The following is a 14,596-nucleotide window of genomic DNA, read 5'->3' as shown; positions in this document are numbered from 1 at the left end:
AGTTATGTCCAAATTCACAATGGCCAAGTCAAATCCCATTATCCCAGAAAAGGGGGCAGAGAGGTTCTGAGAAGCCTTTGAAATAGGGGGAGGGAACCAGGCACAGAATTGTCTAAGGAATTTTGCAGTAAGAAAATGGCCTTTCCATTCAATTTCCTGCTTAACTGGAATCCTTAAATTGGCTGAGGCAGTAGAAACATTTGTCTTGCTACCAACCTTTGACAGTTCCGTGTCAGTTTTTCAAATACAGCTGCAGTTATATGCTGCGTATTGTTCAGCTCTAAAATGTTACTGCTTTGATCCAGAAAGCATGCACACGAATTAATTCTGACTTCTATGAACACCCCTGTTTATATAGCCTGTAAGCAAATAACTTTCTTAAGGGCAAAGTAAAGATGTAATTGGTTTGGTGCTGCTTGATTTTGAAAGATACTTAAAGACATGGGAATTCTTGGAAAAATATTTTTACCTCTTTGACCAAATCTGCAACCTTCTATTCAGCTATGAGCACTCCAGAAAACAGATTCCTTTCTTATACTATTGCCCAGTGTATATTATTGACCAGAACGTATGGTAGTACAGTGTATGTATAATTTCATGTATCTTGTGCTGATTATAGAGAGAGCCATGCAGGATAGTGATGATTTCATAAAATAAAACAGGGAGGACAAGAAGTCATATGCACAATCAGTCATTTGTCGATTGTTTTTTTTTCTTCATCCAAATGAGTACAATGTGGCTTTATAAAGTGTCATTGACAATCTGTTTGGCATGTGCAATTTGTATATTTCTTGCTAGATATTTCTCTGCTACGTACAAAGCATTCAGTGTATTTATATGGATCGGATGGGGTACAAGACTGAGCATGTGGTTTGCCTTCTGTAAAACAACAGGGTCTATTGCTTCAAAACATTCCATTGTGTAAGAGCGTTCCTGGCGTCTTGCCATCTGCAAGCCTCAAATTAGGAAAAATCTATTGCCTTAAAGAAAGCTATTAATATTAACTCAGCAACTGATATGCCGGTCATGTTATGCCAAAGTTTGCTTAATTATGAATGCATCCCATTTGAGTGGAGTTTTGTAATATGCTAAAACCGATGATCTTCCCTGGGTGGGGATTTTAGTTTCCCAAACTCCAGCAACAGTCATTCTAGTTGCATATGCGGAGCTGAAGTGAAGAAAACTAGAAGGGGCCCAGGCTGGGAAGGCTGTCATAATCATTTCCAAAAAATATGCGTTAACAGGGTCTATTAAGGCAAGATATCCTAACTTCTTACTTGAGACAGAAGATATAATAACAGAAGAACAGATTATGGTTCCAAAAAACAAAACAAAACAGGTGTCTCGGAACATCTTTTCCAAATTAAAAAATGTCATTAAAATATGCAGTATAACTGCAGGATGTATTACCGGTAGTTAATGCAGACTTTAATAATTGCATATGGGACCCCATGGGGTGTGTCATAATTTTCAACTTTAAATTTCCAAACAGGGGTGCTCAAAAGTTGTGACATGCCTTGGGGATTGTAAAGATATTTTGGTTACTTTAATATAATTTAGATGTCCTTGGTCAGGAACTACATAAATATCATAACTTTTTAATGTTTATAGGAGCATTTCAGTTTGAGTTATATATCTGCAGACCTGTGTGAGGTGATCCTGGAAAAACTACATTTTTTTGTACAGAATTGTAAATTGTTTTTGTAAAAGCTACAAATCTCTGTGCTCTGAATATTGAAAAAGTTACCTTTTTCTCCAGATAGAAATGGAATGTAGGAGGAAAAGTATCAGTCTTGGGCATTAACATTTGCTATAGTACAGTGCTGCCAGTGCTATATGTATGCGTTGTTTAGAAAACTACTTTTCAGCCATTTTATGTCTGTAGGCTATATTCTTCTGTATGTGCTGCAGTGGTAGTCCTTAGCTTACAACCATTCGTTTAGTGTCTGTTAAAGTTACAGTGGTACTAAAAAGGGTGGCATGATTGTTTTTCATAGTTACAACCATTGGAGAATCCCCATGATCACATGATCACTTGGCAACTGGCATGTATTTATGACGGTTGCAATTTTCCAAGATCATGTGAACACCTTTTGCAACTTTCTGACAAGCAACATCAATGAGGAAGCCAGGCTCACTTAACAACCATGTTACTAACTTAACAACTGCAGTCAATCACTTAACAATTGTGACAATATAGATGGGGCAAAACTCATGTAATAATTATCTTGCTTAGCAATGGATATTTTGGGCTCAATTGTGGTTGTAAATCGAGGACTACACTTATATAGTGTTGCAGCTTTAATATATTAAATGAAGACTTCTATTGCCTAGAAACCAGCAATTGAAATCTCATAATTGCCATACTCTGTGCTAATAAAATATTAGTAAGTTTGGATGATTGTATGAAATACTACTGTAAGTGCTGCCATAGGCAAGATTGAGCAACTCCTAAACATTTATGTTTGAAATGAATTATCTAGAATAATGTGCACTTTGTCGAATTAGTTATTAAGACATAAATTCCAGTTGGAAGCCTTGAAGGGATTAAGTGTCTTCAGTTCTTCAGAAAGCAGGTGGGAATTTCCAGTGTGATACACAGTTGTGTATTGAATTAGGGTTGGGAAGACATCATTTGAAATCCACCCTGAGCTACAGAAATGTATTGGGAACTTTGGTCTAGTTATCGTCTCTGCCCAACCTTCCTTGCATGATAGTTGCTGTGGGGAGAACATGAAAGAGAATCCTCATAGAGGTTGCCTTGGTGTATAAAATATATTAAAAAGTTCTGCACGTTGCAAATATTTCAGTTTGGGAAACACTTCTTGTTTGACATGGCTAGTTTTGATTGTTTGAGACATTTCAACTCAGTTTCTCCCCTGTGCAACTTAAAAGCAGATAAAAGCACAGCGGGGTGGTTGATGGATCCTATCTCTCCCAGCTTTCCAACAGATTTTTCAAGTTAGAATCTTAGCTTTCAGCCACATTTCCTATTGAGAATAAGAAATAACAAATGCAGCATATTCTGCTTGTGTGGCTGAATAGTTCCCACTGGAATATATCAAAGAGATCATAAGGACTGAAAAAGAGGAGGAGTTTATTAGGTGATTAAAGAAATACCCTGCTCAGATTGATTCATAACTTCTTTTCATCCTTTTCTTCCAATGGTGAAGAAAAGATCCCAGCATTCTCAAAGCTCGTAGTTGCTGAATAACAAGTAATATTCTCACTGCTTTTGCTGTCATTTTATATTCTTTACCCGCTATTCTGATGTTTCCAGCTAGACTGTGACTTGGTTTACATGTCATAGCAATTTTTTAAAATTATTGCTTAACAGGGTGGATAAAAATTGGTGATTTTTTTAAAAAAATCAGATTTTTTAAAAATTTAAATTGGACTTTTTAAAATTTAAATCAGATTTTTTAAATTTAAATCGGATCTTTTTTTTATTTTTATCAAATTTATTTCAGTAAAATGCTTTTGCAGTAAAAATCTAAAGATAATTTTCTATTTAAGATCGATTAATAATTTAGTTTATTCAGCATGAAATGGAGCTTAGTTATGTAGCACGAGGCTGTTTATTCTGCAGTATTGGGACTGTTGGTAAGTCAACAGCAGGTCAGAGGAGGAGCTGCTGCTGCAGGACAGAGATGACAGTTGCTCTTTAAAAATTATGATTTAAATCAAGCCTTCGTGATTTAAATTGACTTGATTTAAATCAAATCCACCATGTTGCTTAATAACTATTAAGGGCTTTGCAGGTACTGGGATACTAAGGACTAACAGAGTCTTTGTGTATATGTACCATCTGTCAGGAACACCTTAAACTAAATACAGCCTTCCCTAAGAATTGTGCATTAGCTGTAGAAAGCAACCATGCGAGTCTAGGAAAAGACAAGTTTCATTTAACTAATTCCTGACAGGTACACTTATGTGTTTTCTGAATCAGATTGTCCCTCTCCACATGTCTCCAGTCATATTGTCCAATTTCATACCATATGCTAAGTAAAGATTGAACACATCTTATTATAACTCAGCATGGTATGCAAACATAATCTCAATAAAGGCTGCATTAGCTATCTTTTCACTTAACACTTTTTTTTAATTGAGAAGGTATTGAAATAGATCAGTGATGGCTAACCTTTTTGCCATTGTGTGCCAGGAGCGGGAGGGTGGGTCACACGCACACATGCCCACACCCATAATTCTATGCACCCTGGCCAGTTAAATTTTGGGCCTTCTGGGCCCACTGGAAGTTGGTAAACAGGCCGTTTCTAGTCTCCGGAGGGGCTCAAGGGGGGGTGAGGAAGGCAATTTTTGCCCTCCCCCGACTCCTAGAGAGGCTCTGGAACCTGGGGACAACAAAAAATGGGCCTTCCGGTCCTACCGGAAGTTAGCAAATGGGCCATTCTGGCCTCCGGAGGGTGGGGAAGGCCATTTTCGCCCACCCCAGACTCCTAGAAAGGCTCTGGAGCCTGATGAGAGAGAAAAACGGGCCTTCCTCACCACCCCCATAAGGCCCTCCAGAGGCAGAAAGCAACCAGTTTCCCTACTTCTGGTGGGCCCAGAAGGCCCAAAAATCAGCTGGCCAGGGCGCGTGTGCGTGCTGGAGCTGAGCTCATGTGCTGGCACGCGTGCCATAGGTTCGCTATCACAGGAATAGATTATCACTTTTGTAGTATCTGTGCTACAAAAAAAATGTGCTACAAAAAAAAATGCAACTAAAACTCTCCTTTTTTTTACTCCAGTTATATGTATTTCTTTTCAAACTTGGCTCTTACATAGATGAGTAGCTATATAAATTAAATAAATCAAATATTTAATTTAGAGACTATTTACGTACACTGAGAGCATATGCACCAAGACAAATTCCTTGTGTGTCCAATCACACTTGGCCAATAAAAAAGCCAATGTAATTGAAAATGTGTGACTGTGAGAAAGTTCATTGTATGTTTGCTGATCTAGAAAAAGTACATTATAAAGTGAATAGGCTTGAATTACAGAATGTCTTGCACAAATTTGATATTGAAGGTTCTTTGCTGATGGTGTTAAAAGCTGTATATGATGGAAATCATGAATGAGTAATGGAATCCTTAGCAAATGGTTCACTACTAAAAAGAGAGTAAGGCAAAATATTCTGTCTTCCTGATTGTTTAATGTATTTTTGGATAAAAGTATAAAGTTGATAAATTTGGCATCAGAGGCATGTTGGCTAGGAATGTGAATGTATATGTTTTTATGCAGATGGCTTGTTGGATGGGAACCTAAAGGATACTATATGATGTAAGAAGAGATATGAATGTGAAAGAAAATCAAATATGTGAAAACCCACGGTTGATAAGAAAAATGAAGTAAATCATTTTGGTTCATAGATAAATGGTGAAAAACAAGAGTAAGTTAGTGAATTTGTATACCACAGATGAATGTTGACTAAAGAAAGGAAGCTGACTAGAGAAATTTTGAAATATGCAAGTGCTGATAAAAATGCAAAAGTTATGTGATTTGTTGCAAATGAATATATTGAAAAAAAATTGAAAATATGCATAAGAGAATGCTTTATTATATGGAAATGAGAATTGAGGGTGTTTGCTAAAAGTTAGATTGATTGAAAAAAAGAACAAGTAGGATCTAGAACAGGGGTGTCAAACTCGATTTCATTGAGGGCCGCATCAGGGTTGTGTTTGACCAAGGGGGGGACCTGGGGGGACCTGGCCAACTCGATGTCACTCATGTTGGGGACACCTGTGGCGGCCTAAGCACTCTGCCAGTGAAAGTAGGCTCCCGAGCTCCGTTTTTGACTGCAATGGCCTCCTGCAACCCTCTGCCAGTGAAAACAGAGCTCAGGAGGGCTGCCTACAGCCCTCCCGAGCTCTGTTTTTGCTGGCAAAAGGTTGCAGGGGGCCATCACAGCCAAAAATGGAGCTCAGGAACCTGTTTTTGCTGGCAGAGGCACCATGGGCTGTTCCTTTGCTGTTTCCAGGGCAGCCCTGCAGACTAGATCTAAACACCCTGCAGGCCGGATTTAGCTCCTGGGCCTTGAGTTTAACACTCCCAATCTAGAATGAATGTGTGTTGAATTAACATGGACTGAATGAGCTACTTTTGAAGTGCTTTGTGGTGGTTTCGGAAAGAGAAAGAAGGATTACACCGCAAATCTGTGAGGAAAAAGAGAATGACTTGAGAGGAAGGTGATAACTAAAAATATGGGTGGATGGAGATGGTGAGATTCTAAAAAGGAGAGTGCTAAGTAAGAAGTTTAAGAACAAAGGCAATATATGAAGTGGTATATGGGCATAGTGAAAATAAAGTTAGTTTGCAAATATAGAAGTGACATGAAAAGAGATACAATGAACAATGTTGATGTAAGCTAGTGTTAGCCATGTTTCCTTTTCTTATCTCATGCTTTAATTTATTACCATACTTTGTCTTACTTGCTTCTCTTCTGTGTATAATGTTGCTTTTCAAAAATAGTGCAGTGGGGATACATGATCATAACTATGCTATTCAAAATACTGGCTTATTGTATCTTTTGATAACACTAAGGTCAAAACTGGCAATTTTGTATAGGTGCTTTGGTTAATTATTCTTAGGCTTTAGTTTCTCAGACATTCCAGCCAAAGTTTAAAACTTTGACTTGCTTGCAAGAATGGAAATATTTCAAAATACAGTACCCAGAATTTAATGTTAAATACTTTTCTGTGAAATATTGTTTTCTTTTAAGAAAAGTGATGTTTGGCTTCAGACTGTCTATAGCAGAGGTCTCCAACCTTGGTCCCTTTAAGACTTGTGGACTTCAACTCCCAGAATTCGTCAGCCAGCAAAGCTGGCTGAGGAGCTCTGACAGTTGAAGTCCACAAGTCTTAAAGGGACCAAGGTTGGAGACCCCTGCTATAGACAGTATCTGGGTAAAAAACAGGGATCGAGATGATAATGTGAGAACTGAGCTGTATGAGTTAGGCTTCCACATAGCTCTTTAGCTTCCTGTTATCAGGCCAGAATTACATTTTATTTTATTTTATTAAAACATAGAGCAACATTTAAAAGCAGTTAAAAGGTTGAGAAAGCAGTGACCTAAAGGCAGAAAATGTAATTGCGTAGTCTTTATAAATGTGTATGATTGTACATAAGTTGCAGACTTTCAGACTATACCACACTTCAGAATGTAGCAAGGTGGAAGGTAGTTGTAAAGCATGCCTTAATGACTTTTCCTAGAACTGATTAGATAGGATCAATGAGTGTGAATTTATACCCTACAGGTAACTGTTTCAGTCCCTCCAACAGCTTTTCTCTCAAAGCATCCAAAAAAGGATTCTCTGATCTTGTGGTTAGGGTGAATCATAATTGGGGCAAAGCCAATTCAATTGCTGTGAATTAAATAATCATTGGTATCTGTAACCAGCGATGGAGAAAAAGTTAGATCTGTTTGTTCTGCTTGCTTGTTTAAAAGGTAATAAAAACTGTTGCTAATGCTGTCCCTCACCTCTGAAGCATTTCTTCCTTTTTTAAAACCAACAGATTAACAAAAAAACAGAGAACATATCTTCCCACTCCTTTTTTTAAGTTGTTGTTTCCTACTTTTTTTTTCCTTTTGGTTGTCGGGGAATGAAGAAATTATAAACCGGTTTGTAAATAATTGATATAGTGGTCTTTGAAGAAAGTTTCATTGAATTGCAGCCTCGATGGATAGGTGATTAAACAAGTGCAAAGTGGTTTCTGATTAATTTATAATTCTTTTTAAAATTGCTTTTTGCAATTAACAAGTGTTTTGTTGTGCTTTAACCAGTAACCCATTCATTTTATATATTGGTTTGTAGGTCATATCCTCTTACCCTTTAATAACTTAATTTTCATATGTTATTCTCTGACTCAGATTAATTTAGTCTAGAAAAGGCCGTGTGTATGTTCCCACTGTCTATTATCCACATAGAACATCCCATAAAGTAGGTTATCGGATAGATAACAGGTCATGATCATGTTAAAAGAGATTCATGCTTATATCTGGATGGGAATTTAAACTTGGGATTCCTCAGTCGTAATAAAACATGCTATCTACTAAGCCACTACCTCTATACTCTTTTCCTTCTTTGTGGCTATTATTATTTCTGGGCCACAGACATAAATCTTATGATGTGGAGCTCTTTCTTATAACACAAAATGAATATAGATATTCCATAAACTCAGACAGTAGGTACATCGTTTTATGGGAGTTCCCAGGAAAAATCTATTTTCTCTCTGAGAAGAAAGAGAGGTTTAGAGAATAAACCTTCACTTATCACTAGGACCAAATAAATGAATGTAGTTTTTTAAATTTAGATGGTGGAGACTGTTAATTGATTCCACTTCAGATGAAAACCTGCAGTTCCCAGCTAATCAAAGTGTCTGTCTGATTCTCTAATTATCTGCCATCATCACTACTAAGCAGAACTGGTTCAAACCCTTCTTGAACATCTCTTGGTCGTATGCAAATCTCTAAATCTAACCAATAGTACTAAGTTTGGTCTTGCCTTTTCACTGCACCATTCATTTGGAGGCCATCTTTTACAATAAAATTCTCACAATGTAAACAGTACATGTCAAGCCATTAAAATTAAGTTAAAGCAATTAAAAAGTTAACAATTAAACAAGACCAGTAAACAAGGAGTTATAGATTCAGATCTTTTAAAGAGATTACCATGCGAAGGCTCCTTGAAATCTAAACCAAACCTGATTTACGCATTCTGAAATATATTTCAGAATGTTTTTATTGAATCATATAGAATCTGTTCTTTCAATTTTATACCTAAGGCTGTGGTATCTTTTGAGCTTGCATTGGGCCTGTAGATTAGATCAGGAAGTCAAAATACTTCCAATATAAGGCAGTAGGAAGCTGCTTCTGAACTGTTGCCAAGAGAACTCTGGGTTGGGGCCAGTAGTCACTGAGAGATTAACATAATTTCCAAGTGTTTTCAGTAACTGAGTTGCATTATTTAAATAAGAAGCTAGCTGTCTATTCCTTGTTGGCAAATTATGTGTGCAACAACAAGAACCATACATGATAAAAATAGGAGATTTTGGATTAAAGTGTGGATTAACAAAGAATTACAGCTTTGTACCCTTAGCTATAGTAGTTGCCTATATTTGGCAGTTCTGTTTAAAGTGAGTCATTCTTCTTCAAATACTTGCCTTTGCTTAGAAAGAAGCGGCAAGCAGAGAAAGGAATGCCTAACTGGAAGATAGCGGGAATCATCCGGTAGGGTTGTGGGTTCACTGCATGGTTCACATAACTAAATGCTTGGACACCCCACCCCCACCCCCCATCCCCCGAGATCACATCAATTCAACATGAAGAATTGTTCATTTACCTAAAAAGAAACGAATAGCTGCCCGTGTGAACTGCCGTGTAAGTTCAAAAAATCTGCGCATTGTATTCTTTGTTTTGTGCTGAGAAAATTTAGGAAAGTAGCAATTTATCACTGGCAGACTTATATTTTATCCAGGAGATATCATTGATATCAAATAGATGTTAGCAAATCTAAATTTTGATTGAATTTATTACCTAATAGTTGTGATTAGCTTTATAGTTTAATCAGCAAAAACTTAATAACATTATCTGAGTTAGCTTTGCATGTTGCTTACATGTTATGATTTATTTAATATATTTGGTGAATAAGCCACCTACAAAAGCAACCCACCCCACACACACACATGAACACACAAACCATATTATGGCTAAGCTGCATGATGTATAAACCCTGTCTTTGTATGATCATTGAAATAAATGATTTTCATTTGTCATAGTTTGAAATTCTTGGAAGAGTGTGCTTTAGAGCAGGGGTCTCCAACCTTGGCAACTTTAAGCCTGGCGGACTTCAACTCCCAGAATTCCCCAGCTAGCAAAGCTGGCAGGGGAATTCTGGGAGTTGAAGTGCACAGCTCTTAAAGTTGCCAAGGTTGGAGACCCCTGCTTTAGAGTATGTTATTACTTAAGTTCTCCTATTTTAGAGAATGAAATAGGAGAATGTTGTATGAAAGCATTAAACTCAGGATGAAAGGTGAATGGATTTAACATTCATAAACTTGGGTATGATTGAGAATTATATCTAATTTGATAAATATATCTGATAATGCAAGTCCCAATTCATAGAATCAAATGACACATTATCAGCCTCCATACCTTACTGAGTTGCTGTGGATAGAAAGACGGCTGGCATATAAATTTAATAAATAAAATGATGGAAAAACAGTGCCACTCTACCTTAATTAAATTAAATTAAATTAATTAAACTATAACTTTAATTTATCTTAATTGTAAATTATCTTAATTTGCAAGCTTCTGGGCTACACATTTATTTTTACAACTTTCTCTAGCAAGGTGGTGTATATGGAATCACCCTTTGTTTTAACTTTATAGCCCTGTAAGAACCCTGTGAATTTAGGTGGGCTTGGAAAAAATCCAAAGTCATGAACTGAGTTCCATAGTGGCAACATGAATCTGGGTCTCCCAGGCCTAATCAACACCTTAACATTTGTCTTGAAAAAAACAAATAAGCATTGGAAACCAACTGAAGGAGCTAGTGAGGACCAATCTCAGCTGTTTGCCTTCCAGAAAATGCATATTTTATTATTGGCCACATCCACAACAGCTGTTTTATCAGAACAGCTAAAATATGTTCTCAAAATTCAAAGTGCGTTCAGTGTGCAAAGTGTGCAAAAATTCTAATATTTTAAAATTATTTTAATCAAAGGTTTCCCAGTTAGTAGATACTTAGTTCTTGTGTCCATTACTTTCCAGTTTGTTTATTTTTTAAGCATATAATCCATTAAATATAGCAATACTGAAAACATATCTAGAAAGCTGGTTACTTTCAAATGGAATTGCTGTAAAGTGCAATCAGGAATCTTACTACAACAAGGGGTTTTGGTTTTTTAGATGGAGTAGATTCACAATCTCAGCTGGGTTTGATTAAATAAATAGTAGATGTGCTGCCAAAGTGAGCATGATTAAACAGTAAGTCATTGGCTGTTTTTAACAAAGACGAGTAAATTAGCCATGACAGATATAAAAGTCATTTTCCTTATATTGTGCTTTTTTCCATATGCACTTTGTTCATTACTATAAATGATTTGGCTTTTAATCAATTCCCTTAATTATATTGGCTTTTAAAAAAAAAGAAAAACATTGAATCTGTCTTTTGCATTGTAGCAATTAGCTGCAAATTTATAAACTACTTTAGAACTTTCTCTTTCCAGTGCTGAATACAAATGTGTCAACACTTCAAAAAACATCTTTGTTTTCTGCCTGATAATTCCTGTACGTGTAGATATTGAAGATAGATTTCTCTTGTAGATATATCTACCAGAAATATAAGATCCTTAATAATAAAGTTACGTTTTTTTAAAAAAATACTAGAAGTGTAGAAACAAATTATTGTGAATCGTAATAGTAGCACTAGTGAAGATGGAATACTGGAACTTGTGTGGGTTTTTTAATCCATGTTTTCCATTTGGAGTCAAAGACATCCTGTTATAAACAGGAGGCCTTATCATGCTACCGTGTTTCCATGCTAAATATAACCTACCCTGAAAGTAAGTCCTAGCTTAATTTTTACACGTGTGCCCAATACAAGCTCTACCCTCAAATTAAGCCCTAATTAAGACCTTGCCCATCCTTGGGGTACAGGGAGTGGGGTGAGGCTCACAGATAAAAATTAAGCTAGGGTGGGAAAGGAGGGTGGAGTGGCCCTATTTTACCAGGCCTTGCACACTCCAACACCAGCCTAACCTTGCAGGCCCACTTCTTCTGCGGCCACTTGCCACCACTTGCGTGTGTCACCCCCTGGCTTCCGTTTCGCCATCAGAGCCTTCCAGAAAGCCCTCTGCAACAAGAAACGAGGTGTGGATTGACACACGCATCGCCTCTAGCCTCCGTTTTGCCATCAAAGGCCTTCCAGAAAGCCCTCTGCGGCTGAGAAACGGGCTCCAGTTTGACACATGAGGCACCCCCTGGTTTCCGTTTCACTGTCAGAGCCTTCCGGAAAGCCCTCTGCAGCCGATAACACAGCACCAAAGCTCTGTTTTTATCGGCTGGAGCGGATTTTCTGGAAGGCTCTGACGGTGAAGGAAGCCAGGGAGCGCCGCACGCATCAATCTGGAGCCTTTTCTCAGCTGCAGATGGCATTTGGAAAGGCTCTGAAGGCAAAATGGAGGCCAGGGATGACGCGAGTGGCGGCAAGCGGCTGCAGAAGAAGTGGGCCAGCAGCAGACTCCTTCTGGGGCAGGGCTGTTGGTGCCACTGCTGTGAGTGAGTCAATAATTAGACCCCCGAAAAGAAGCCCTAGCTATTTTGTGAGGGGTTCAAAAGAAAATAAGACCAGGTCTTATTTTTGGGGAAACACGGTAGGTGGAACTGAGTAACACTACTGGTCAGTTTATTGAAACTGGTTTAGAATACTTTTGGCCCCATACACAATTGTTCCGTTTTGCATTGGAACATGTATACTTTACCTTTCTTTTCAAACTGCAAGTGAGTAAGAAATGTGTTTGATTTCAGTCCAGGTTTTACTCTAGTAAAAAATTTGTTAATACATATGCTTGCATTTCGGGCTCCAGAGTGTCAACGCTGTTGTTATCCTTTCAACAGAGAAATCTTTCACCATAATTGTTGTTCCCTGCCACAATAAAATAATTTAAAACCTGCTACAATAAAATTTTTCAAAAAATTTAAACCCTAAAAAGATAAGCTATAGTGTTTGAAAATAAGTCTTAGGGGGAAAAAGAAAAAAATAAGATACATATGAAAAATAGTTCTTGGCTCTTGTGTTGATTTATTAACATGGGATCCTGCCAAAAAATGTACCTTAAAATAACCATGAAAAAATAATAATAATCTTGCCCGACTGTCAGCAAGCCATTCTGCATTGGCCAAGATTAGAGGAAACAAATGCTTGTCTGGAATCATTTGATAGTTACTCATAGGAAATGCTAACTTCTGAAATGCTATTTTCTGGTAGAAAAAATGCTTGAAACCTAAAACTCCATATGCATTAAAAGAAAGTAGCCAACTTCTACAGCTGTACACAAACATTTATGTATCTTTGATCAAATTGTATGTTTCAATAAATTCCTAATGAACAGAGGAACAACTTCTGCAAAATTTTGGGTTATAAAATTTAACCCAAAACTTTTCTGCAAACTTGAATATATACTTAATATTTCAGAGATTTGCTGATTCAAAATAAGAAAATGGTGAATATGGTAGGTGGAAAGATTTGGGCACCCCTTCAGTGAGTCTGTCTTGGCTATGACAGATGAATGTGGCTATATCTCTGGAATATTTCACACATTCTACTCTGCATGAAGAAAAATGGGGAATTATTCTTGATTCTAGTTCCAGAATCTGGGTAGTCATCAATAGAGCTTTAATGCACAATAACTTTATTTATTAATAAAATCATGAAGAATATGAATATTTTCTGACAGAATCCTTTTGTGGCATTTTTTCCTTTTTTAGGTACATCAGCTTAGTCAGGATACTGAGGCCGTTAACTGATCATTTCAAATACCAAGAGATGGCCTAACCAGGAGCTTAAATACAAAATTAAAACTGCAGGCTGCCAAGGTGGCTCTGTAGCAAACTAATCTTGCTTTATAGCTTTCTGGAAAGGTGTTCTTCACTTCTTTCATTATCTTCCAGTCTGTGTTATAATGTTCCTCTTGATTTTCACAGCAAGATAGTGCTGGTTAATAGCGTGCTTTGTTCGGGCTGCTGTGTGCTTTTTTTTTTTTTTTTTTTTGGCTGGTTAGACTGGGGCATTTTGCAATGGTGCTTATAAGTTTCTCTTAATACAGAGATTTGCATTTGCTCTCTATTCACTAGATCTTTTGCTGCTTTTTCTTTCTTCCTTCCATAACCCTTCTGTCCCTTCACACTTCCTTGCCTCCACTGTCGCAGGTTCGGCATGCCTAGTGGGCTATAAAAAGACACCACCACCAGTCCCACCTCGGACCACCTCAAAGCCATTCATCTCTGTCACGGTGCAGAGCAGCACTGAATCGGCACAGGATAACTACCTGGACAACCAGGACCAAAAGAGTGAAGTCAACAGCCAGTCGGGACTGAGCAATTCCTCAGATAGCTTAGACAGTAATAGGCCACCTAGCGTAACACGAGGAAACATCACCACTCCTGCCAATGAGCCTCCTGAGTTACCCCAGAAAAATGCATCCTTGAAGAGCGACAAAGGAACATTGACTAACGAAGAGCCAAAGGTGGAGAACATCCCCAAAAGGAAGCTGTCATCTATAGGAATACAAGTATGGACTTGTTTGTTTTCATTAGTACTAGAAGGTGATCTTACTGTAACCATTTCTGTAAATGTGCATACCTGTTTAACTGCACTGGGATCGATGCTACTGCATGCTTCTGGAGTGATTTGGCTTTATAAAAGGCGGGGGAGAGGGCATTTGAGGAAAAATGCCATTGGATAAGTTAAGCAACACAAAGATTCGATTACAAACGTTCAAGCTCTGTTTTTTAAGGAAATTGTTTCATTCTCATATATTCCCTTTAGATCACCATGCCTAGGTGGAATAAATCACCATGCCCATTCTGATGTAT

General features: G+C 37.6%; 1 protein-coding gene across 7 annotated transcripts in view; it reads left to right on the top strand.

Annotated features, from left to right (window-relative positions):
* Positions 1-14,596, top strand: part of DLGAP4 (DLG associated protein 4) — a 177,484-nt gene that overhangs the window by 147,944 nt on the left and 14,944 nt on the right. For 6 of the 7 annotated variants that reach the window (XM_058178594.1, XM_058178596.1, XM_058178595.1 and 3 more), the window contains one exon: positions 13,931-14,292. In XM_058178594.1, coding sequence (XP_058034577.1) covers positions 13,931-14,292 — 362 coding nt within the window. Of the gene's footprint in view, positions 1-13,930; positions 14,293-14,596 lie in introns of those variants that run through there. The other variant, XM_058178601.1, reaches the window with a different exon arrangement.

The sequence above is a fragment of the Ahaetulla prasina genome, chromosome 3 (assembly GCF_028640845.1).
Source record: "Ahaetulla prasina isolate Xishuangbanna chromosome 3, ASM2864084v1, whole genome shotgun sequence".
Lineage (NCBI taxonomy): Eukaryota > Metazoa > Chordata > Lepidosauria > Squamata > Colubridae > Ahaetulla > Ahaetulla prasina.
The sequence above is the reverse complement of the archived record's forward strand: the minus strand, read 5'-3'. Positions and strand labels throughout refer to the sequence as shown.